Source organism: Myotis davidii, unplaced genomic scaffold, assembly GCF_000327345.1.
Source record: "Myotis davidii unplaced genomic scaffold, ASM32734v1 scaffold184, whole genome shotgun sequence".
Taxonomy (NCBI): domain Eukaryota; kingdom Metazoa; phylum Chordata; class Mammalia; order Chiroptera; family Vespertilionidae; genus Myotis; species Myotis davidii.
Genome location: NW_006297021.1, coordinates 4,806,118 through 4,832,509, shown reverse-complemented (window position 1 = coordinate 4,832,509; position 26,392 = coordinate 4,806,118). Strand labels below are relative to the sequence as shown.

At 47.0% G+C, this 26,392-nt stretch overlaps 1 protein-coding gene across 1 annotated transcript in view; it reads right to left on the bottom strand.

The window, feature by feature from the left end:
• The window catches only part of TENM3 (teneurin transmembrane protein 3), a 420,001-nt gene that overhangs the window by 21,951 nt on the left and 371,658 nt on the right, over positions 1-26,392 (bottom strand). Inside the window, exons 19-24 of the mRNA XM_015569744.1 lie at positions 23,254-23,397; positions 17,346-17,595; positions 16,683-16,703; positions 9,951-10,183; positions 8,671-8,825; positions 6,813-7,687 (exon numbers count right to left, since the gene is read on the bottom strand). Of these exons, the coding sequence (XP_015425230.1) occupies positions 6,813-7,687; positions 8,671-8,825; positions 9,951-10,183; positions 16,683-16,703; positions 17,346-17,595; positions 23,254-23,397 (1,678 nt within the window). The remainder of the gene's footprint in view (positions 1-6,812; positions 7,688-8,670; positions 8,826-9,950; positions 10,184-16,682; positions 16,704-17,345; positions 17,596-23,253; positions 23,398-26,392) is intronic.

Below are 26,392 nucleotides of genomic sequence, written 5' to 3'. Positions count from 1 at the left end.
CCCCTGGGAGGCGGGGAAAGGTGGTTAACACCTGCTTCGGTTGCACGTCTCTCAGAGGACTTGCTGATGGGCCAAATTCCCGCCAGCACTTGGCTCCATAAACCAGAGAGGGCAGAAGCCTGCAGTTCAAGCCTCTACTCTCTTTTTCAAACACCCCAGACCAGTGGTCGGCAAACTCATTAGTCAACAGAGCCAAATATCAACAGTATGACGATTGAAATTTCTTTTGAGAGCCAAATTTTTTAAACTTAAACTATATAGGTAGGTACATTGTTATTAACTTAATTAGGGTACTCCTAAGGCTTAGGAAGAGCCACACTCAAGGGGCCAAAGAGCCGCATGTGGCTCACGAGCCGCAGTTTGCCGACCACGGCCCCAGACAACAGGAGTTCGGGACCACAGTCAAGGACAGAGCCTTCCTCCTCGCCTCGGCCCAGCCCTTTCTCCGAGCATTGAGCCTAATGAGAGATGGATACAGATATGACATATTTTTTTCAAAATTGAATAAAAAAAGGGACCCAGTGTCCCTTCCTTACATGACCACATCTGGGATAAATGCCGCAGGGACGAAGCCCAGCTCTGAAATCCAGAGGCCTGGAGAAAGGCATCCACGTCAGGACATTCGGAATTAGCTCCCTTTGCGGGTGGGAAGATTCTGGGCTGGCCACCATTATGAGGAGGGTCATATTGATCATCTACAAGTCATTAACATATTGTTTATGGACTGAGGATGGTTGACATGAGCAGGACACATCTTACTTGTGTAGATAACGAAAGTCATGGGTAAGTCTTGACATGTAGATTTACCAGGCAGCGGATGGCAAGGGACATTTTTGCTCCAAAAAAATCTGTAAAACAGAACTGTGAATGCCCTCATCCTCCTGGATTTATTCCAAGGGGCCCTGAATGTGCAGAGGACAAACTCATCTTTCTCTCTCGTCTTCCTCTCTGTCCCCTGGCCCGTTTCTGTCACACACAGAGCCCCATGGGGAAACGGCTATGCGGGGAGAGCAAGGAGGCATGGGGTGTGTGTGTGTCTCCCAGTAAGTCAGAAAGGCTTACATAGAAAAGCAGGGAGCCCACTCGGACAGAGAAACCTAATTTATTATTATGAATTGCCACCACAAGCACTGGCATCGTATAAAAAATATGAGGTTTGACAGGAAGGCAATATGCCTAACTATTTCAGTAAAGGAAATGTGGTAATTTGAGAAATGATGTTTCTTTTGAAACAAGCCTTGACAGGGGCCTAAGAAAAGTTGAGGAGAAACGCCAGAATCACAGAATTTTTAGCGTAGGAAGAGATCTTTAATGATTAGGACGTCTTTCCTTTTACAGGTGAGGGCACGGCATTTTGGGGAGGGGCTGGGACTTGCCCACAGTCACCCTGTTAGGGGTAACTGACCGATTGGGGCAGGACCTCAGGATCTCAGGTCCCCGTGTGGTCCAGGCTGCCTCTGCTGCCTCTCGGGAGAGAGACCAACAAGAGAGCAGTGAGGGAGGAGGGCGCGGTGAACAGTGAGGGAGGAGGGCACTGTGAACACTGAGGGAGGAGGGCGCGGTGAACAGTGAGGGAGGAGGGCGCCGTGAACACTGAGGGAGGAGGGCGCCGTGAACACTGAGGGAGGAGGGCGCCGTGAACACTGAGGGAGGAGGGCGCCGTGAACACTGAGGGAGGAGGGCGCCGTGAACACTGAGGGAGGAGGGCGCCGTGAACACTGAGGGAGGAGGGCGCCGTGAACACTGAGGGAGGAGGGCGCCGTGAACACTGAGGGAGGAGGGCGCCGTGAACACTGAGGGAGGAGGGCGCCCTGAACACTGAGGGAGGAGGGCGCTGTGAACACTGAGGGAGGAGGGCGCTGTGAACAGTGTGGATGGCCGTCTCAGTTGTCTCATCTCCTTCATGGCTTCCTCCGACCCTGGGAGGGAGTTCAGGAAAGAACAGTGCCCACCCTGTGCTGTCCTGCAGCCCCCAGACCTTCTGAAGCCCTCCCAGGATCCTGGAACCTCGGCGGGGGGCCGGGGAGGTGGGGGGCCAGGAGCAGGGCCGCTGGGCTTGCTCTGATTGTGAGGTCAGAGGAGGGAGTCAGCGGTGCTGACCGTCTCCGGAAAATCTCCAACTGTCCATCTTCAGTTCCGTGATGTTCAGAGAAAACAATGAAAAGCTCCCTGCCACCGGCTGTCAGCGTGTCCATTTCCTGCTCTGTTATCAAACAGCTAGAGGCCCAGCCCGCCATGCCGGTGGGACCCAGACCTCTCAATGCACCTCCTGGTGACCGGTTGTTTGGTCACTGCGGCCTTACAGTCACTGGCTTTCTATAACACAGATCCTTTACGATGGTGGCGTGTGTTACTCAGTCTCAGGGGAGTCGTGTGATGGCCTCTGAGAGGACCGCGACGCGTTAGTCTAAAGAGGGAGTCAAACTCTTTTGGCAACTGCACGGCTCACTCTTGAACCACCATGGAGCCATTCTGCACACCTACAGCCATCACCTGCTACACGGTACCCAGGGCAAGAGTTAGTGCAGCCCCGTGGCCACTGCCGCCCGCACAGTACACTAAAGATACCCGAGGAATTTGGTAACTTACTGTGCGCTGAGATAGACGGACACAACCTGACGAATCCGTTCCTTTTTTAGGGGATTTTTTTTTGAATGATCTTAGTAACATAAAATTTCCCCACTTCCCTTCCTGCTCTGATACCTGCACAGAACGAATCATTTCTTAAAACTGGACTGCAGAAGAAAACTGTCTTAAGTCAGGTGTTAATAACAGCATCACCTGGTCGTGTTCAGGCTGTTGTCTCAAACGGACAGCAGCCCTTGAATCAACTGCGTACACAATTTTTTAACTGATGTTCCTGGGATTACACATTCTGGTTAAACACTTAAAGCAAAAATTATTTGTTACTGTTAGTGGATCCAGCTTAAAACCATATAGAATTAAAAACATATAGCTATTAAAAACATATAGCTATTAAACAAAATAGCAAAAATGGAAACCAACCACAGCATTTCCCATGCTTTTAAGTGATTTGCTGAAAAAAATCTCTCAAAAATAATTCTGGATGCCTGAAATGTGTTCTTCCATGAAGACAGAAAAAAAGGGGGGGGGCATAAAGGAGGAGGGCCGGACGCCATATCTCGGTCAGAATTGATCAAACGGGCCGTTCTATTTTTAATGCAGCTTTGGCCGAAAGAACAATGAGACGTGGCTTGGACCTTGCGTCCTTGGGGCCGGATTCGGGCGTCTGTGTAAGGAAAGGGGAGGCCCTCAGTCTGTCCGTGGAAGATGCTCTATCGTTCGCTAACAGTGCTGTTACAGCAGCACACACACAAGGAAACACAGCACGGCCCCCCCCGTCTGGCTACTCGGATGGGAGGCAGGACCGATGCGAGCGGACACGTGGGCCTCGTTTGCAATAACTGCCGTCGGGTTTCCCGAATGACCTGCGCGGTCGGCACCTGCCCGGCGTGAGGCAGACCCTCTCCACCGCCCGGCCCTCCTCCGCTGATTGTCTCAGAGCTGGTGCCAGCGGGAGCTCATTCATTCTAAAGACACGGTTCAGAAGCCCGTTCCGGAGGGCGAAGCCTGAAGGAGGGGCAACACAGCACCCGGGCGAGCAGCCAGAGGCCCACGCACACCTCGTACACATGCAGAGGCCGAGACGCAGCTGTTTGCCCTGTGAATGCGAAGACAGCTCACACCCCAACACAGGCAGCTCCACACACGGAAAGCCCCACGCATTCCACGTCCCGGGTAGAACACCTGCCACCACCCGGGGGCGCCACCCCCACACCAGCTGGAACACGGCTCTCCCCCGGCCGTCTCTACGCCCAGACACGGAGCCTCTCCTGCGCCCCTAAACGCTGTGTTTTCTGGGGGCTTGTGTTTTCTGGGGGTGGGGGGAGGGCAGCAGAGAGCCGTGCACGGCCGTTTTCCACGAGATAATGTGTTCTGCTGCCCAGGACACTCCCTGGCCGTGCGTCTGTGTGCGCTCAGCCGGCGGAGCTGTGGGTTCACGTTGGGTGTGAACTCTGTAAACGACACATCTTTAGCAGGTGAGATCTTTCTGTTTAGACTGACTCCACCGATGGAGTCTACCCTCTCTCTTTCGTTTTGCGACATGGTGAACACTCACCTATAGGCCCTAAGGGGACCAGTGCAACAGCGGCAAGACGGTCTTGTGTCAGTGATGACCACACGGGAAACTCCTGTGCAGGGTCAAGGCCTGGGAGCCAATGACGCCTTCAAAAACAGCCCTCAGAGCAGGCCTGTGTCCTGGACTGCATTTCCCTGCTTTTGCCTAAACTGAGCCCCTCGGCACCACCACTTCCCGGAGGTCTCCTGCCCAGCCTCCCCGACGGGAACACTCCTTCTGTCATCTCCCCGACCCCCATCTCGGACAATAGAGCCTGCTATTACTTTGAAAATGGTGCACAGTAGGTAGTACCATTTTATAACTTCCAATTTATCCCTTTTCCATTGCAATCCTAAAATTCTAATGTAATTCAGTGGAAAGGTTTGTTCCTGACAAAATCAAGCTGCTGGTCACATTCATTTTATTAAAGGGGAGTTTGTCAAAAAAGAAAAGCAGCCCAGCTGGTGTGACTCCACGGTTGACCACTGACCCATGAACCAGAAGGTCATGGCTCAGTTCCCGGTCAGGGCACATGCCCAGGTTGCAGGCTCGACCCCCAGGAAGGAGGTATACAGGAGGCTGCCAATCAATGAGTCTCTCTCATCATTGATGTTTGTAACTCTCTCTCCCTCTCTCTAAAATACATAAAAACGTATTTAAAAAAAAGAAAAGAAAAAGAAAAGCAATTTGAGCTGTCGTAGGACTGGGCTTTCCATGTAAGACCCACTGGAGAAGCTGTGGGAAAATATTTGTATGCGGGATCATTTCTTCTCCTGAATCTTACTGTAATCGTAGAGGTGTGTTCCTCCAGAAAACAGTTCTGCTTCAGCATCTCATGATAAAAACCACACTAAGGAACTCAGTGTTCATTTCAAGGATGATTTTGCATTTGCCAACATGCCACTTCTGTACGCCGAATTCCCCCTTACGGTCTGTGCAGTGAACAGGGAACGAAAATGATTTTACACGTACATCCCCCGCACAATACACGTCAGTCCACTGTTCCACTCCCTGGGCAGGATGCCCGGCTAGATGGCATACTTTTCCATATGCTTTCAGAGCGACCAGCAGTTCCCGGTTTGCATTTAGGGGTTGGGTTCTTTTCAGCAGATTAGACTCTATAGTAACTGATTATAAAAAGTTAAGCTCTTCTTTTTGATAAGACTAATGTGTGTGGGCAGAGGACCTGAATAGACACTTCTCCAAAGAGGACATACAGATGGCCCACAGGTATATGAAAAGACGCTCAGCACCACTAATCAGCAGGCAAACGTCAGTTAAAACCACACCTGTCAGAACGGTGTCATCAATAAATCAACAATCAACAGTGCTGGTGAAAACGTGGAGAAAAGGAAACCCTCGTGCACTATTGGTGGGAACGTACATTGGAAAACAATATGGAAGCATGTCAAACTCATAGCTGGTGGGCCGCATGCATGCAGCCTGCTGGCCATGAGTTTGACATGCTTGGTATAGAGATTCCTAAAAAATTAAACATAGAACTACTATATGACCAGCAAAAACCCTTCTGAGTATTTATTAAAAACAAATCCAAAACACTAGTTTGAAAAGATATAAGCACCCCTAGGTTAATTGCAGCATTAACAACTAGAAGCCCAGTGTGAAATCGCAAGGCCCTGCCCACCCGTGTGCACCTTGCCCACCCGCCCGTGCTGATCTTTGGTCGTTATGGTGTTAGGGCCACTGGGTTTTTATAATATAGACAGCCAAGATATGGAAGCAACCTAAGTGTACATCAACAGACAAATGAATAAAGAAGGTGTGGTATATATATATATACAGTGGGCATACGTACACATCACTCAGCCATAAAAAGAATGGAATGTTGTCATTTGTGACAACATGGATGGACCTGGAGGGTATTATGCTAAGTGCTATAAGTCAGACAGAGAAAGACACATACTACATGATTTCACTTATATGTGGAACCTAAAAAAAAAAACAAAACAAAACAGAAACAAACCTATAGATACAGAAAGCAAACTGATGGTTGCCAGATGGAAGGGGGGTTGGAGGGCCGAGTGAAAAAGGTGCAGGGATTAAGAAGTACGGATTGGCAGTTATAAAAATAAATATGGGGATGTACAGTACAGCATAGACTTAGAGTGGTCACTTTGTAAGCTATACATGTCGAATCAGGATGTGTACACTTGAAGCTAATATGGTATTGTATGTCAACTGTGATTGAAAAAGAAAAGGAAAAAACGAGAAAGAATACTACTTATAGTACTGATGTACCAATCGGCTAAGTTCATTGCAAATGTTTTCAAAGTTCCTCTTCAGTGACAGGTCTCAAAACAGCCTTATCACATGGGCAGAGGTAAACCCTCAGGGTTAGGCCTACAACCAAGGCTGTAGCATGTGCCCGAAAGCCTGTTGCTAATTTATTAAGACTGCACGCAGGAAAACATGACACTTCAGGCAGACGTGGCCTTCCCTCTCTGCTAACGGAACTTGGGCTTTGGGCGTCTCACTATATCACGGGTCCCTTCCAAGACCCCGAGTCCCTTTTGTCATCTTTCTTAGAAAGGAGGAGCCCAAATTCTAGAGGCTCCAGGCCCCCCCGAACCTGGATCCCTTTAAGATTGTATTATTATTTCACATCCGATCACAATATTGTATCATCCAAGTATCATTCTGATGTACTTACTCAAAGAATGTTGTCCATCCGGTTTCATCGCTTTTGGTGGCCAACAGGCCGCTGTTGCCGTGGTAAGTGAACAAAACCAACTCCAGCCCTTGCGCGGTCATGCTCTTCAGACACCCGTTGGTGCCTATGGTCAGCCATATCACCTGGTTGTCCGGAGACACCACGCGGACCGGCATCCGGTTGGGGTCCCGCCTAATGCGAAGGGTGTTGCCGTTGCTGTCGGTCACGGCGGTGATGTCGTTGTCGTTGCTGTAGCTGAAGTTGTACAGGTAGTCCCCCGTGACCAGGCTCACGGTGTACTGGTGAGTGCCGTTGATGTCGAAGATGTAGAGTTCCTGATCGGTCGGGGAGGCCACTTCATAGAAGTTCATGGAGTTGAGGAAAGGCTTGTTCTTGGACACCGCCCGGATGCGAATGTTCCCCAGATCCGCGATGTACAGGGTGCCATCCGGAGAAGCGGCGAGGGACGACGGGGCGCTGAGTTTGGCATCTTTGGCATAGCCGTCGCCAGTCTGGTAGCAGTCGCAGTTGGCGTCGTTTTTGCAGTCACACTCCGACGGTATCCCGGCCACCAAGGAGATCTCCCCGTCGGTCGTGACCTGCCGTATGCGGTTGATTTTCTTTTCGTCGGTTTCCGTGATGTACAGGACCCCACTGTAGGACACGGCGATGGCTGTGGCGGATTCCAGTGTCGTCTGGACCGCGTGCTTGCCCACGGAGTACTCCACCCCCGGGACCTGGCAGTGCATGGGCCGCCCGGCGGCGATGCGCACCTGGCGGTTCTCGGTGATCTGCAGGACCACGTTGTTGTCCAGCACGTAGATGGAGTTGTCCATGGGGTTAATGGCGAGGTCAGTGGGCCACTCCAGACGCACCTTCCGACATAAAACAGAAACGGTCCGGTCAGTCAGCGGCTGCGATGCAGTTAACTCGCCAGAAAAGTAAATGAGACCGTTTGGGAAAATTACCCTTAATTTGAGAAGCTGTTTTAAAGTTGTCTTTTGAATGGCTACAGTAAAATAAACTTGAAAAGTCTGCCCGAACACGAATGTAGGGAACAGCATTTTATTTAAAAAATGCAGCTTATTGAAAGATTTGCAAGTTACAGCCAAATGGGCAATGAGCCTCTAAATAGAGAGTTAATAGATACCAATGAGGTATGAACGCAGATGTTTCCGTTAGCAGTAATAACCAGCAAATGGCAGGCTTTCTACCGCGTAAATACATTCAGGTTCTATTGTATTTCCAGTAAGGCCCATAGTAAAGTTCCCAACTCTAAATGTAAGTCCCTCGGGACCAGTCATAGGGGGTTCTCTCCACTGCATAAGGAGATCGTGTAATAAAAGGATTCGAGGTTTAAGTGGTTTTGTTCTTTTTGGAATCTCTGCATGCTGCTACTTAACTGGTATTTTATTACAACTGCTTAGCATTTCTTAGTGGTAATTATTCTGTAAATAGTTGAATTCATCAAATGCAGAACTAAAGAAGAAACTTTTGCCCGGCTGGTGTGGCTCAATGGTTGAGTGTTGACCTATGAACCAGGAGGTCACGGTTTGATTCTCAGTCAGGGCATATGCAATGGTTACAGGCTCAATCCCCAGTAGGGGGCGTGCAGGAGGCAGCCGATCAATGATTCTCTCTCATCACTGATGTTTCTATCTCTCTCTCCCTCTTAAATCAAAAATATATTTAAAAAGAAAATAATTTGTCATTAGCTCCTAAGATACACTTAAAGGGGGCAGCTTTATCACAACACCGCCACCCATGACGCCGGCAGTTTGACACCGTGCCATCACAGCCTACCGACTCAGCAATGAGGCCCCTGAGAAGAGAAGCTGTTCAGCGGACTCAGAACTACCTGGCTGATGTGCATGCTCGTGTCACAGGTCAAAGGTCTGGCTGACGTCAGGTCATTGGAGCCCAGGAGGGTCGAGATGATTCCGTTCTGATCAACTTTTCTGATCATGGTCCCATCAACGAAGTAGATCAATCCATTCTTATCAATTGCCATGCCTTGGTCCAAGAGAAGCAGGGTTAGTAAGTTTTCAAAAACGATTCAACATCTGATTCAACGTGTAGGCCTATCACAAAACTCAACAGCTCACCCCAGTGATAACGTGGGCGGCAGGTAGCAGGTAGGACAGTAGATTGCAAGCACATTAGGAAAAACCCAACATAGGCGTGTCCATAATACAAACACACGTGAACGGTAATGAAGAAATAACCCGCCTTTGTGAGAATTCCCACTTGGTGTGTGAAACATATACATAGCGCTTGGGCATTAAACGTAAGACTATAACTTGGGTGTTAAACATCAAACGATAATGTCTGCATAATGTTGTCTATAAATTATAGAAATAGGTCAAATTCAGTCACACGGAGCTTACAGTAACTAGCATAGTCCAACGAACATAGATGCAAGCCAAGGTGAGTATTCTGTTGACCTTGCTACAACGAAATTGGCTATTATGAATAATTCAGGACAGCAAATACTTTTTCCAGTCACTGTTCACAAAACAGTTGCTAGCTATAATGAAAAAAAATAGAGCCCTCAACCCAAAACACCGTAATGAATGGCATAATACATGAGCCAGGAGTCAGTCCCAACGGGTTTCAAAGCTAGAAACCGTCCTCACATAGAATTCAAGCTCTTGTTCTCCCCAGAAATTCCTCCCAGCAAGCATTTTTTCCCAGGGCATAGAAACAAAAGTCTAGCAGCTCCGAACAGGGTGCGGGCTAATAGGGCTGCTTAGTGGTGGTTTTCAAAGAGGCCTGGGACGCATTCATGGCAAAGAAATTCCAGGACAATGAAAGAATTCGGGCACTTCCTTGACGCTTAATGGGATGTGACTGAATAACAGTAGCTGCTTTATTCTTTGCAATGTTGGAAAAAATGATATGATAATAAAAAAATGCCAAGAACCTAATATTTACTCTAACATCAGCTTAGGATTCTAGCAGGCTCACGTTCAAGTTCCACGGCTTTTACAAACACTAGGTGGGCAACAGCGTCCCAGACAGAGCTGAGGGTGAAATGTGAGACTCAGCTTTAAGCCCCATCAGCACTAAGCAGATTGTCTACCTTTTTTTTTTTTTTTTTAAATAGAAGGAAATCCCCAAATTGGTAAATGCCGGTACCTTTGGGACTCATGAGTGTCGCCTCCACAGCCTTGCCCCCGTCCCCACATCTGGCTTCATCAAAGGGCAGGCATTGCTCCCCTGTCCCTGCGACCACGTCAGCATTTTTCGTCAAGTCCTTCGCCCCCGTCAGCGACTTGGGGCGATAAATCCTGCGGGTGTTAGTGTCCGAAACGTACAAGTCTCCGGTGACGGGGTCGGTGGCCAGGTAGTATCTATGAGCTGGGTTGCTGCTGTAAGAAAAGATCATACGTGAGCCCCACCATGTCTGGGGAGTTACTCCCAATACGCAGAGAAAGTAAGAGCAAAACAGCCCACCATGGGCCACACTGCAACCTGCAGTCAGTACCAGAGACCTGAAGATGAGCGGCGTACTCACGATGACCTACAGGAGAGAGTGGGTAGCAGCCCAGCTGGCATGGCTCAGTGGTTGAGCATCGACCTATGAACCAGGAGGTCATGGTTTGATTCCCGGTCAAGGGCACAGGCCCGGGTTGCAGGCTTGACCCCTAATGGGGGGACTGCAGGAGGTAACCGATGAATGATTCTCTCTAATCATGGATGTTTCTAGCTCTCTCTCCCTCTCCCTATTTTTTTTTTTAAAAGAACTGGTAGCAATCTCTGACATGACTGTTCCTTCTTGGCCATCTTAAAAATAATTACCCTCAGGAGATGATCTGCTTCTTGCCTAAAAGACAGAAGCAAGTTTGCTAAATCTCTGTGGTTTGGTGCAAAGCCATGAAAAAATTGCCCTTGAGTGACAGGCACAAAGCTTGCTCCAGGAAGGTGCTACTCTCAGACTCTCCCGTGAAGTCCATACACCTTCAGTTTCACCTGCACCTCATCACGGGGGACTCTCCTGTTTTCTCCCTACAAAACCCAACCAAACCGAGCAGCCGCCCCTGAAAAACCGTAGCATCATGCCTGTCCTGGTTGTGCTATTGTAATCTGGGAAAGTTCGATTCAGAACTATTAACTAGTGCAAACATATACTATTTTATGTCCTACTAGAGGCCTGATGCACGAAATTCGTGCAAGGGGCTTGGCCACTGCTGCTGCAGAGGCTGCCTCTGCCTCTGCCTCTGCCCTTGCAGCCGGCTTTGTCTGGAAGGCATCTAGAAGGTCATTCGGCTGTCCAGTCTAATTAGCATATTACACTTTTATTATTATAGATTACCTGTGAAAAATGGAAAGAACCAACATCATCAACAAATGGACTAATTCTGGCAGCTCCCTACAAACACTCAGCCCCACATGCTTAGAATTAATGTAATTTTGCACTGTGTGCAAATATGGCCTCTGGGGAAAAAATTCTCAAAAGCGTTTCAGTGATTGGGAGTCGGAGCAAAGATGTCAACAGGTAGGAATCCACCGGATTCCATGTGTCTCCTGCTGACAAACTTGGTCTTACTGCGTCTCATTCTCTCCCCCCCCTCTACACACACACACACACACACACACACACACACACACACACGGTTTATTTTCTTGTCAGCTGTACATCTATGAGCATGACTTCTGGACCAGGTTGCCTGGGTCTGAACATCACTTCATCACAAACTATGCGAGCTTGGCCAAGTTACCTCGCTTCTCCGTGCCTCCGATTCCTCACTGGCAAAGGTGGTGATAATCCATAGGCTGCACGGACTAATCCATGTAAAATGCTCAGAACACGGCCTAGGACCCAATTCACACTCAGAAGCATGAGCTATCCTCCTATCTGCTTGTGTCCCAGCTCCTCGTACACTGCAATGTATCAGTTGCTTTGTAGCGCTATTCAGTGTTAACTAACATATGGTTTGCCTTCTGAAAATCCTGATAAGAAAAAAAGTAATGGCCTAAACTTGGACAGGTCCAGATATGTTCCCTTAATCCTGCTGTTGCAACAGCAGAAAGAGCGGAGACAATGCAGACCCTTTCACAAGCGTCCACTTTGAACTGTTGGTGTGCTCCTGATGAGAAAGATACACGGATGACGCATGCTTTTGGATGCCGTCTCTCAATCTGAGAAAAAACAATGGGTGTCGGAGCTGCGGGCCTGAGCAGCAGTGGCACCCCCTTTAGCGAAGGGACACGGGTGTTCCTGGTGCAAAAATCACGGATGGACATTTATGCCATCAGCCGTGACTTTCTGGGCACCGGTTTCGCCCAGCAGGACAGGGGTGAGAGGATGACCCGCGTGGTCTGCTGTCTGCAGCTCTTGCTCTGAAATGGACATTTCTCATCAAGCAGCACAGGCGATGGCTTTCACCATGTCTGCCCAGGAAAGCTCTACCTCTGCATAAGGCCGTTACCCAGAACAACCCTGGAGGAGCTGTGACCCAGGCAGAGCAACTGTCCCACAGCAGGGCAGGGGTGAACTGAATGACCCCTTTGCAGGGCAGCCTGGAATAGCAGAGAGGGCTGCTCAGAGCCAGCCCCTCCGGAAGGAGGAGGGTTTGGTCCTGACGCACTAAAATACAAACAAATGTGGGCTTGGACAATTTTGTTGGAGCCCGGTGGCAGGAGGCTCTTGGTCATCTGTGCTGGGCTGGGGTTCAAGGACGCCCACTGAAGCCCGGGCTTTCTGACAGCTGGTGTGTGGGCAGATGGTGGGGCGTGTTTAGATCAGTCATTGATCTCATGTAGAAACAGGCGCGACACGGCCTGGGAACAGTGTGCTGGCGGCAGGACGGCGGGAATCGGTCGGCGGGAGGGCATGGTGACCTTCCCGGGAGCGACTGAGGCCCCCATTCCAGAAAAGTTTCCATGTGCATTAAGATTCTGACTAAGAAAAGCAACATCTGAGAAATGGAGGTCAGGTTTAGACCTCTTAGTATTTTGCACCTTGGCTCTTAGCTCTCCCCAAATCGCCTAGGTTACCATCATTCCCAGGCCATCTTCTCTGCGGTCTTGTTCCATCGGACACAGGCCCGGGGGGGGGGGGGGGGGGGGGAAGGCAGACTAGATGTGCTCATTCATTTGGTCACAATTCAACCTCTTGGACTAGAGAAACATCAGCAAAGAACACGCTACCCCCCGACATCCTAGCACTTCCATCTGTTTAGCTGGAAACTGTGGACAGCCTCGGGAACACAGCATTTGAACAGAAATCAGACTTACATGTAAAAGTAAACTGTTTCCTGGCTTCCACAAGACTGTTGAGATCATCAGAAGCAGGGGTTTGGGGGACATTTCTGGGCCTACTTCGTGTTTTACAGACTTTTATAATTTGTATCTAAACGTTGATTGATTCAGATTTACAGACCTGTGACCGATGCGTCTTTTATCTTTTCATGGCGATATAAAACCCACAAAGTTGGTTTTTAGTCCTACGTATTGAACTGCCCCTGGGCTTTGGCTGGTGTCAATAAATTTAAGCTCATTTATTTCAGGATTTTTAAGAATTGTCATGGAGATGAGCTACCATTTACTATCTGCAAAAAGGTTTTGTTAGCAAATGAAAACTACAAGCATCATATGGAGAAATTTTAGCATATCAAAGAGAAACTTATCTTTTCAGCATCTCAGAAGCTCCTACCCATATAAAAAAATTTAACATGTTGATGGGGTAGTACTGATACCTATGTATTCATGATAGCACAGCTAGGAACTTTTATTTGATATAATAGCCTGGCAGTACTTACTAACTTCGGTGTGAGGGAATATTCCAAATTTAAAATAATAAGACTGTGTTTTTATATTTATCATTTAGCATTCATATTAATTAGTTCCCCCACTAGTGCAATTAATGAGATGGCTGAGAGTATATGAAACATCATAAGAAGACCAGAAGCATGCATTTTTATGTTTTAGTTAATTATTATTGACTACACCATTCGTTTTTATAGATGTTGACACATTTTTCAATTTATTTTTTTTCTGGTCACCTACTCCTAAGTCTTTCATGACTTTTACGCTGGCCAAGAAAGTGGGGGAAGGACAAGCCAGGAGGACCCCTCCAGGCAGGACCCCCTCAGTTCTACGAGGAAAATGGTCTAGGTCCGTGGTCAGCAAACTGCGGCTCGTGAGCCACATGTTGCTCTTTGGCCCCTTGAGTGTGGCTCTCCCACAAAATACCACATGCGGGCACACAGGCACAGTGCGATTGAAAATTCGTGACCCATGTGCAGAAGTCGATATTTTGTGGAAGAGCCGGTATTCTGTGGAAGAGCCACACTCAAGGGGCCAAAGAGCCACATGTGACTCGCGAGCTGCGGTTTGCCGAGCCGCAGTTTGCCGACCACTGATTCTAGGTAGACAAACAGGAAGAAGCATCTGAAAAGAATTTTAATTTTTAAAGCTACATTAAGAAGCGCCCATGAGCTCCAATATCCTGGCTTTGAGTAATTAATCAACTAATTAATCAAGTATCAATTTTGACTGATCACTTATGAAGCAAGTGGAATTCCTATTCTTGTCAATGATTTATCATCTGATGACTTGGGCTCAAAAACCTTGGATAGTTTCTACATCTCCCTGTTCCTTATCGCCCACATAGAGTGTGTCCATTTCCTTCATTTCTTTATTGGTTGATTTCCTTCATGACAGCCATATTAGTGTGGGCACCTAGCATCTCACAGTTCTCTAACTCATCACCACGCCAGCCTGACCACTGACACCCGATGGAATCAATCTTCCTGGAAGGCCGCCTGAGTATGCGTATCCTAGAGAAGAGCAATTCCTTAGGGCGCTCAGGCCCTCTGCGATCTGCCCGTACCTGCCTGTCCCCCGTCTCCCTCATTATAGCAACGTGAGTCCCCTGCTCAGATCTGGGTAGGTCTGGGTCCCCCCAGACCCCAGACCCCAGTAATTCACTTGCTCTCTATTCTTCATGACCCCCCTCCTGTCTTCTGGTTGGCCCATTTAAGGCTTCTTTTTTGTCGTTGTTAATCCTCACCCACGGGTATGTCTCCATTGATTTTAAGAGACAGTGGAAGGAAGGGGGAGAGACAGAGAGAGACATCGGTGTGAGAGAGACATATGCCTGGTTGCTTCGCACACACCCGACCAGGGGCTCCAAGGAGCGAACCCACAATCGAGGTACATGCCCTTGACTGGAATCGGACCCTTCAGTCCGAGGGCCGATGCTCTACCCCCCCCCCCCCCCCAGTACCCTCGTCCTCCCCAGAATTACTCTCTCAGCACAAGTTGTGGGTGTGATGAAGTGTCAAAGAATGATACGGAAAATACTCGGTCTGTTACATCTATATCTTGCTTCCTCTATGAGATTCAGAGGCCTCTGAATCTCGTCTTCTACTATTACTTGTCAAAGTGGTCAAGTGGTCAGTTAACATCGATTGAGTAAAGGACGTCAGTATGAAACCCGAACAGTGCGCTTTCCATGCATGGCACACGAAGGAGACAGGCAGCAGCACAACGCGGCCGGGACAGCGTGCAGGGGGGAGGGCTCGGAGGATCATGAGAGAAGGACCACAGGGGCATCACCGCCAACCACCACGAGTTAGTGCATCACGAGCGCATTTTGGTAAGGTCTGTTAATAACAGTGTAGCTTTAACCACATGGGCCTTTTCCCGAGAAAGAGATCAGAGTGCTAATGAATTTGTCGAATGATTATGAAACCCATCTAGCATTCTGAAGACCCAGGAAATTACCCCATAGAAACCTAGCCATTTGGGCCACAGAAACAGGCCGTGGTGCAGTGGGGAGCACACGCTCTTTAGAGTGGTTCAGATCCCTGCCCCCCACTTCTTAGTCTGTATCTTGGGGAAGAGAGGAGCCCTTGCTGAGCCTCGGGGACCTCACGTGCACCCTGAGGGCGGTGGGGTGGCTCTGCAGTGGCGTGTGCAAGGCCTGCCCCCTGTGGCTTGTGAAGAGGGTGCTGCTCTGCTAGCTTTTCCTGTATCGCCTCGGGCACATCCACATTCATTTGGAGCACACGCCTGGGTGTGTCTTGCTTTTTGCTAGTTTTATTTGAAACGTTGCTTTTGCCCCTTTTCTGCTGCCTGGAGGGAAGTTTTCAGTTAATGTCCCTACGCAGCTCATCTCCAGCTACTAGCAAGTCTGCACAGCGGACAGAATCGGAGAAGCTGAGCCTCCGTGTTCGCTCAAACACATTCATCCTGAGCTCTGAAGCAAGTCTCTTCCTCCGTAAGGAAATGGAAGCATGACTTCTTCAAACTCGAATCTGGCAACTCTCTCACCTTAGGGAAACAGAGGCTGCACAGCGAGGAACTCAGGGGGGTTAATCACAGGTGAGCCCCGGGGAACCCATGCATGGAGGGCTTCCTCCCAGCCCAGCAACGCCCGTGGCAGTTCACGCGACCTTCGGTTTTTAAGAACTTGCCAAAGGAAGATATTTTGAGATGCTTTTTCTTGAACAGAGTCCCCTACACTGACTAAGCTGTGGGCCCCATGAACTGGGACCTGCCCTGGCTGTTGGTCAAACTCAACTCTCCTTAAACTCCCTACTGCGCACCATTTTTGTGCTGCTCAGTAGGCTTAGCTGCTGTGAGTCAGTCGCTGACATTTAGAAATGTTCTTTGTTATATGAAGATGTTCATTATAATAATTTTTGGTAACGGAATTTCATTGATCGACGTGAAAATAGTTTTCAGGTCACATTACGTAATTGGCGCCAGGTCGCGTGACGCTAGCTCATTGAGTGGTTTTAATGCCTGAGATGGTCTGTGATACCGAGTGTCCTCTCTCATGATGAAACAAGGTCAGAGCATCACACTGAAATGGAAGGACATTTGAAACACACAACAACCTTTACGCAAGGTGCTTACCTATGTCTAAAATCTTTATTTCTTGGTGGAAGCAGACAAAAGAGGTGAAAAAAGCACAGTTAGAAAAGGTTTCTAAAACACGAGTTGGATACTGAGATTTTAGTTATTTGTATGGAAAATGGCCAACGGAAGCAGAAAGATCAACGGAAATGAATTGTGTGGGTCAAGGCTCATCAAATAACTTACAGAATGGAATGATTTTGATAATCACACTGAAGTGAATAGAGCCGAGACAACCATGTGTTACTTTAGCTATTGGCATCATGGCTAATAACGTAGGAAAATAATTGCAGGAACATATTTTATGCCTTAATTTAGCCCACTGTGAAATCAGAGAGTAACAATATACAGCTCAAGGTTATTCCAAAGACAACTAAAGAGATTTAGAAATCACAGTTTCATTGTCCGGGAGAATAGAAAATTCACTAAAACCAGTGAGACATTTTATAGATGAGGTGACTTCATACTTATTTATATATTTGTGACGAAATATATACACGTCGTGCTTTCCCCCAACTTTAGCCAAGAATCCAGCTTCCATTTCTAGGGAGAACTGCAAACACTGGGAAGGCATGTTTAAACCGAGACATGAGGACACCAGATTGGCCTTTTACAAAGGCATGCTTCACTCTCATTAACATCCCCAGTGAGGGAAAGACATACCTCAGCTCCAGAACGCTGGTCACGTTTCCGGAAGGGAATATCCGGCGGACGTAGTTGAAATCGCCCACGTACAGGCTGCCGTCGATCCCACAGGCCAAGGCCACCGGGGCCAGCAGCTTGTTCCCGTCCGCCTGCCCGTTGCAGCTGGGGCAGGAGATGCTGCGCCGGCGCCCGTTGCCCATGATGCTGCTGACCACCGGGGGCTGCTGGGAGATGAACTGGTTCTCGCCGTTGCCCTTGTACAGGATGCCTAGGAGAAAGGAAACACATCTCACAGCGCCCGGCGTGGAGAGGAAAGCCAGCAGGGCCACCATAGCTCTGACCGTTGCCCAGGGCCACTGAGGTTGGACCAGAAACACTTTTTTTAAAAAGTAGATTTTTACTGATTTCGGAGAGAAAGGGAGAGGGAGGGCAAGAGAGAGAAACATCAGTGATGAGAGAGAATCATTGGTCAGCTGCCTCCTGCATGCCCCACACTGGGGATGGAGCCCACAACCCGGGCCTGTTTCCTGACCTGGAATTGAACTATGACCTCCTGGTTCATAGGCCAACACTCAACCACCTGGCCGGGCTGGAAAAACTTTTATTTCAAGTTCTACTGTAAAGAACTCAATTTGATTTTCTAGCAGCAGTTCTCAACCTGTGGGTCGCGACCCCTTTGGCGGCTGAACGACCCTTTCACAGGGGTCGCCTAAGACCATCCTGCATATCAGATATTTACATGACGATTCATAATAGTAACAACATTACAGTTATGAAGTAGCAACGAAAATAATTTTCTGGTTGGGTCACAACATGAGGAACTGTATTTAAAGGGCCAGAAGGTTGAGAACCACTGCTCTAGGGGAAAAGATCATGACAGGATACATAGGATATATATATATACGCTGTTAGGAGTTTAAAGCATGTGGTTCTGAGACTTGGCTGCACGGGGGAGCTGTAAAGACGCCGAAGCTTGGATCTCACCCGGGAGAGTCTGACTTAGTTGGTGTGGGTGCAGCCTTGACACTGAGGTTTTAGAAGATTCTCCAGACAATCCTAACGTGCAGCCGAGCTCGAGGCCCAGCTCTCCATGATGTTTTTCAGGGGATAACGCGTTTACCTGGCTGTTAAAGGATGTTGAAAATACTAGAAATGGATCCAGCTCGGAACAGTGTGCCCCATATCTCACTTATATGAGATTTAAAAATAACAGCAACAACAAAACACAAGCAGGCCCACAGATACAGAGAACAGTCCGAAAATGAACAAAGGACCCCTGAACCAAGAGGAGTCCGGGGGTGACGAAAGGAGCACCACTCACCGAAGCCTGCAGACGCCAGCCGGGAGGACGGAAGGACGTGCTCTCCTTCTCCCCCAGCACCAACCGCTGCCTCTGTTCGCGGCCAATAAAAGCCGCCTCAGCTTTCCCCAATTTACTCCTAAAACTGAGAACAGCTGGCCTTCCCCTCGCCTCCCGCACTTGCCTAGGGTTTGCCATAGTTGGCTTGTTCTGTACTGCAATTCCTCTGCTATTCCCGAATACACTCATTTTGTTTGTAAAAAATAAAAAAGTGCACCGTAATATATAATATGAATTGCTTCCTTAAGAGTTTATCATTGGTATGGATTTATTTGGAGAGAGAGAGAGAGATTTGTTATTCCACTTATTGATGCATTCATTGGTTGATTCTTTTTTTTTTTTTGCTTTTTAATATATTTTATTGTTTTTTTACAGAGAGAAAGGGAGAGGGATAGAGAGTTAGAAACATTGATGAGAGAGAAACATCCATCAACTGCCTCCTGCACACCTCGGTACTGGGGATGTGCCTGCAATATTGGTTGATTCTTGCATGTGCCCTGACTAGGGAATGAATTTGCAACCTTGGTGTATCAGAATGATGCTCTAACCCAGTGATGGCGAACCTTTTGAGCTCGGCGTGTCAGCATTTTGAAAAACCCTAACTTAACTCTGGTGCCGTGTCACACATATAGAAATTTTTTGATATTTGGAACCATAGTAAAACAAAGACTTATATTTTTGATATTATTTTATATATTTAAATGCCATTTAACAAAGAAAAATCAACCAAAAAAATGAGTTTGTGTGTCACCTCTGACACGCGTGCCATAGGTTCGCCATCATTGCTCTAACCAATGGAGCTACCCGGCCAGGGCCCAGCATTGGTTTTGAAAATAGTTAAAAATACTTTTTGGAAAAGAATGTTAGAAAGTATATAGCAAACCTCCAATATTCTACTACACTGTCAAAGAATATCCTCCTTGCTTTTACTCTTGTCTGATAAAAGAAGGCATGTACCTACAGTTATTTAAAATGTCAAACATTAGAAAACTGCTGGGGGGGGGGCAATTTATGACTTGCAGTGCGTTCTCCTGTAGGGCACGAAAGTGCCAATAGCGTTAAGAAGATACAATGCCAATCTGCTCCTTTATGATCCTCAATGAAAATCTGAGTAAAATTCCAAATGAATATGAAGTATTTTCCTAATTAGAAAGGAGCTGAGTTGAGATTCTAATTTCATCCAGTTACCATGATTATACAGAGATCAAGGGTTCCATTTCGGTCTGATGCATGGCGGGCTATCAGTGGTCACTGTTCTGTGCAGATCTCATGATCCCCTCAGTGTGTGATCTGTGTACACCACCTGCTTTAACGTTCGAGCTGGACATACTATACTCATTGAATGATCTACACTGCAAGGCAGCTCTCCAAAGCCAACACATAATTATATATATATATTTAGCAGACAAACTGTTAAAAGAATCAGTCCCCTGAATGTACAAACAGGAAATTTGAGAGAATATTTTTTTCCTCCCACTTTGGGACAATTTTAAAGCGAAGGAGGGATCAAACAACGACATTCTCCTTAGAGTTCAGCACATTTTAGGGGGATTCTAGGGTGACTTTTTTAATGCTCTGCCATTTGGGTGATGTGACAGTCATAGCCAATCCACGTAAGGAAATCAGGAAAGAAAAACGAGGTTTACTTATAGTCAGGAAAAAGGAATCTACGTAAGACGAACATAACAACAAGTAAAATGCATTCCGCCTTCCATATTTAAAGGCTCCATTAGTGATAACGAAGATCCTTCTTGCTGGGATGACGCCATTTGACAACTATGGACCACAACTTCCTGTAAGAGCCAGTTCTGTGATTTCCACCAGAAGAATCCCCCGAGCCAGCCCACGCCCCCCCTGCGCCTGGCTTGCTCAGTCATTCCCGCGAGCGACAGTCTAGCGCGTGTCTCCTCTCCTCTGACAGACCAGAAGGATGAACGCTAGAATGTTCCGTTCCGTGCTGCAGGGAGGTGCCCAGGCACCTGTCAGTGTCTGCGTTTCTTCCTTCCCTTCTTCCTTCGTCTATTTTCTCCGCTCACCCACCTTGTCATGATTGCAAATCACTTGGTTTATTCTATTAGACACATGTCACTTTGAGAAGCCACCACTTGTCAAACTGTTCTTGGATAGCGTTTCAAATCACATTCACTTCCCTCTACAAGTAGGTTGCCTCGCATTTCAAAATCACATACATTCCATCATGTACAGCATTCTTCTTTCGGAGGGCAGGATCCCGAGTTGTCTGCTTTTTATATCCGAGCTGATATTTTAACAAAAACAAACTCCACTTTATTCTGTTAGAGGCATGGGCTTTCCCCGAGCTCTTCGCTTGTGGTCTCGCTGCTGGTTCCCAGTCTCTTGGGTGAAGTGCTGGGCTAACTGGTTACTAACTTTCCGCTATGTCCCACAATGCCGAAGGTGCATCTAGATAGCTTCCCCCTGTTGTGTTTGTAGAGAAGTTGAAGGCATACAACGATCTGCCAGACTGTCTGAAACAGAACGTAAATAATCTAATCGAGAGCGTACCGGCCTGGCTGGCACGTGGCTCTGCAACCTGAAAGACCATCGCGAGGCCCGAGTAACTGACTCCGCGCACACTGACGTGCCGGCACCGCGGCGATGAGAAGGGACGCAGGCAGCCGCCTTGGCTGGGAGGCGCGCTTCCCCAAAGCGTTGCTGCGTGGGGCACCGGCTAGCAGCTCGGCTAGCAGCTCTGCCCCCAGACCTCTGCGGCGCGAGCTGAACTGCGACTTCGCGCCCAGGACACAGTGGGAAGAGGAGAGCCAGTGCTGCTATGCGACGGGGAAGGTGTGCGGGTTTCTGTTCCGCTTCTTACTGCTCATCTGCGCAGGCCTGTTCTCTTCCGGAGGGAAGGTACCAACCAGCACTGGCCTGCAAGCTGCTTGAGAATGAGTTTGTCTGGAGGTTTATAATGCATCCTCTCCAAACTGAATACATTAAAAAGAAAAACAGAATGACTATCAAAGCAACCTTAATCTGAAAGAGTGACCATTAATCACACTCAAATATTTAGTTCTATTGGATGCTAAATTCATTCTGAACTGCCCCAAAACCTCTGCAAAGGCAAAGCCGGACTATGTCATCAGGGCTGAAATCTCTAGAGCTCCTGGCAGGTCGGGAGTCTGGAATAAGGTACCGTAAGGTTCTGCTCTTCCAGCAGAGTATTTATAAATGATCTGAGCTGTAGCCAGCATGTGGACAACATGTAAAGACAACAGAATTTGCTTCGTGTAAGTTATATGCTTTATGAGATGAAGCTGGTCTAAAAAAAAAAGCAATTAAGCTGGTCAAATTTTGCAAGTAATTTATTTCTTTTGGTTTGTGATAGCTAAAGTATGTTTTTTCAAAGCATATTCGCTTGTATTTTACATAAGGTCTCCTACAAGTTTTAGTCTGGATTCTTGCCCCCGCCCCCTCAGATTATTTTATTTTTTTCCCTAATATTTGAAAAGTCAAGTAACAGGGTTTGTGACCCAATTTGAGTGTAAGGATATTTTTTTTTTTCTCAAATACACTCTAAGAAGAACCGAAAAACAATAGAATAGGCTAATTAACTAAGGATTAAGCTCCATTAAAAGTATCTTGGAAAAGATGGATTTTTATTTTTTCTTTAGAAGAAGACCCCCCTCTCTCCGTTTTGGATAAATCTTCAGAGAGCACTTCAGATAACTCAGTGACTGGCTACAGAAGGAGACTCCTGGGCGAATCCACGGTGAAGAAGCCTTTCAATGCAGCACGGCTCAGCCACTGCCATTCTCACGGGGACACTACTTTGGTGATGGACGTCTGAGCGTTCACACAGTTGTTAGAAGAGTATTACGTAGTTCCCACACCAGGCTTTTAAAGACTTTACAAGCACAGCGCACCCTTGAACATGGATTTGAACTGCGCAGGTCCATGATACGTGGATTTCTTGCAATAAATACATACAGTGTGTAAATGTATTTTCCCTCCTTTATAATTTTTTCTTTTTTTAAAAAGAGTAGACCACTTGAAAAATAAATGTAATTGATGTTTTTAGAGAGAGAGGAAGGGAGAGGGAGAGAGAGAGAAAAACATCAATGTGAGAGCAGAACACCTATCGGCTGCCTCCTGCACGCTGCCTGTTGGAGACTGAGCCCACGCCTCGGGCTTGTGCCCTGTCTGGCAATGGAACTGGCAACCTTTCAGTGCATGGGATGACACCCAACCCATTGAGCCACACTGGTCAGGGCCCTGATGATTTTCTTTTCTCTAGGTGACTGATTGTAAGGATTCAGTATATGATACTAATGTAACATGCAACATCTATGTTAATTGGCCAGTATGTTAGCAGTAAGGCTTCTGGTCAACAGTAGGCTATCAGTAGCTGAGTTTTGGCGAGTCAAAAGTTAGACCCAGACTTTTCACTGAGCCGGGAGTTGGTGCCCCTAGTTCTGTGTTGTTTAAGGGTCAATTGTAGATCCTTATCTTTTCTTAAGAATGCTAATCCCATCACACAGAGAGTAAACGGTTGCGCAATCTAGTCAGTTTGAAGGTGAGCAATAGCAACTATGAGCAAGACCTTACCGTTCTGAACATCCAACACGTGATGCTTGTCCAGCGTCCAGCCGCCCATGTTGGAGGCATCCAGCTCATAGCCTTGCAAAATGGCAGTTCTCTTCTCCCACAGGGTCAGGTCCAAGCACGACTCATACTCATATCCCACCGACACTGCAATGGGAACAAACCAAATCCCTCTGTCAACTACAGCAGAAATACAATGCATTTCATTATTTTTCACAATTATGTTCTGAGACTGTATTTCTAGTTATTTATGGGTGGAGTTTAGTTTTTTTATGAGAAGATTTGATCGCATAAAATATTTTTTCCCCTAAATAAATGGCCTCCAAATACTACTTTTGCACTGGTTTCATTGAAAGCTAGCATTTTTATTTTACCACAGTATTCTTTACTAGGGGTTCATAGCACACAGTTCAGGTTGGGCAACTAGTTAAGTAGTTAGATCAGATAAATCCGCCCCAAATGGTGATCAGTTCATACCAACTTAAAATCTTACTTGCTATCTGAATTAGTAGAGCTATTTAGTGTCCAAGAGTATTAAGTTATGGAAAACATTTACAATAAGTAAGACTCAATACAGCAAAAAATACAGTCCCCCAGCTCCACAATTATAGATTACAGCCATATTATGACATTATATTCACGTTGTCAGGAATGAACAACAGAATTAACAGTAAATTAATATGAACAAATCACAAAAAATCTCAGAGTTCACAATGCAACACGAATTTTAAAGTTCAGAACAACGCGAAGGGAGTAGTGGCAATTATCTGGCTGCTGGGAATTAATTCAAGTCCACATTATAGATTAATTTCAGAATACCATGTTTGCTCTATGAAAAATGAGAAGAAAGCACACTATCCTTCGTTTTTGATGTTTCCTGAGCCAGAGTTTGAGCTACTCTAAGTATATCGCCACACGTCAAACCTGGATTACACCGTCCAGTCACCCAGTGGAACAACTGGTTTGACTGATGTTTTAAGAATAGCCTCTCCTTGAGTTGATCTTCTGATCAAAAGAGCTAACATAATTTTTAGGCACAAATGTTGTCTGATAGCCTGTTAATCATCACTATGAATCAAAGCTACACTAGTCGTGAGATACAGAAAGACATGAAAAAATAAGAAAAGCCAGGGAGATAAAATTACAAAGAAGAAAATCAAAAAAGGAAAGGATACAATAAAGAAAAAACATGAAAAAAAAGATAATCTGATATCTCGTCCAGAACATTCTTCTAAGGTATAATTTCAGCCAGAGAAGATGATGACCCTGTCTCCTCCTGGCCACATGGAATACACTCCTTTTTCCTGGTGCATCTAAGCCAACCAGTGGGCAACTTCCCTATGACAGTCCCACTGCCTTCCTATCTGCTCACCCATTGGTTTCCACGGGTTACAATTACTTTTAGGTTAATTCTGAATCAAGACAATTTGTTGTTGTTAATCTTCACCTGATGATATCTTCCCCTCACTGATCTTTAGAGAGAAAGAGAGTGGAGGGGAAGGAAGGAGGGGAAAGAGAGAGAAAAAGAGAAACATCGAGGTGAGACAGACACATCGACAGGTTGCCTCCAACACGCCCCTGTCCAGGATCAGGAATTGAACCTGCTACTGAGGTACATGCTCTTGACTGGGAATCTAACCCACAACGCCTTGGTCTGTGGGCCAACGCTCTAACCACTGAGCAAACCAGCCAGGGCAAGACAATCTGTTTGATGAGGAATACATTTACACGGAACTCACCGACAGCTTCAGACAGGCCGTAGACCTTCTGATTATACGCGTCTGTTTTATCCCATATGAAGGTGTAGGCCAAGTTGGGTGAGGCGGGAAACCACTTCTGAAAGAGTCTTCCTACGACAGCCACCATGAGGTGGACCTTCATCAGGTTGAAGGGTATCACGGCCTGGGTCATGGTGACCTTGAGGACGGACTTGTACCCGGCAGCTCTGGAGCTCAGGTAGGACAGCCTCAGGTCTGTCCCCGGGATTGTGGTTTCTTCATGGAGCACCTGATGTGGATAAAGCACAAGCCCACACTGGGATCTCCTACAGCCACAAGATAAAATACACGGGAAGGAACCGAGTAGAGCAACCGAGACACCAAGGAGTCACTGTTCCTCAGTGCCCAGGTGAGCTGTGATGCTGCTGGACAATCCGGGATGCACCTGCTGCCGCCCCTCGCTCCTCCTCCAAGCCTCTGGTCATTCATTCTGCGTCACTCAGACTCTGGGGCTCCTCCTACAGGAGACACTGCGACTGCGCCACCGAGTGACATGCACGGACTTGGTTTACAGTCACCTGGAGTCTCACTAGCCCGTCTGTAATTTAACCCGTCGCCCAGGAAATTTGGGGCAACATGTGTAAGATGGTTGGCTCAGAACACGGATGTGCTCTAGGCCAGAGAGCTGGGCTCCCCCAGCTGCACAACTAGGGATTAAACCTCTGCTCTGGCCTCATCACCTGATTGGTCGCAGCCTACAAAGGCAGGAATGATGACAAAAAGGGCCAATTCATGTGGGTTCAATTGTCGCACATTCCATATCCATGTGGAAAGGTAATGTAATAACAGCACACCCTCATAATTAGCTCCACACTGAGCTAGGACTCACCACTGATTTTTTTTATATGACAGTAAATGAATCAGTAGTTTAAAGCTGTGAAAAACTTCCCCTGTGAACAACTAATGTGTTACTGAATGCACACAAAGACATTGAATATATACCTTCTGAATCGAAACAGGACCGCAAAAAGTTAATATAATTATCCACTATACAGTAGATAATATAAGTATTATCTACTGTACACCTTTAAAAAAATTCTTAACCCTACAATTTACCCATTGATGTGATTACTTAGTTATTTTGAAAAATGTATTTATGTAGCATATACAAGTCTTCCTAAATGATTCAGACTCTCCTTGCTAACATGCCTATTCATTTGGTTAATACTGGCAGCCCCACAATGGCTTACTATATATAGTATATGTAGTATATGTCATATACTGTAAAGCAACCCCACAATGGCTTACTACATATAGTATATGTAGTATATGTCATATACTGTAAAGGGCAAGGCTCTCCATGTCCCAGAACCTGGGCAGGAAACACCACTTGCTCAATTTAGAATTATGTAGTGTTTTGTGAA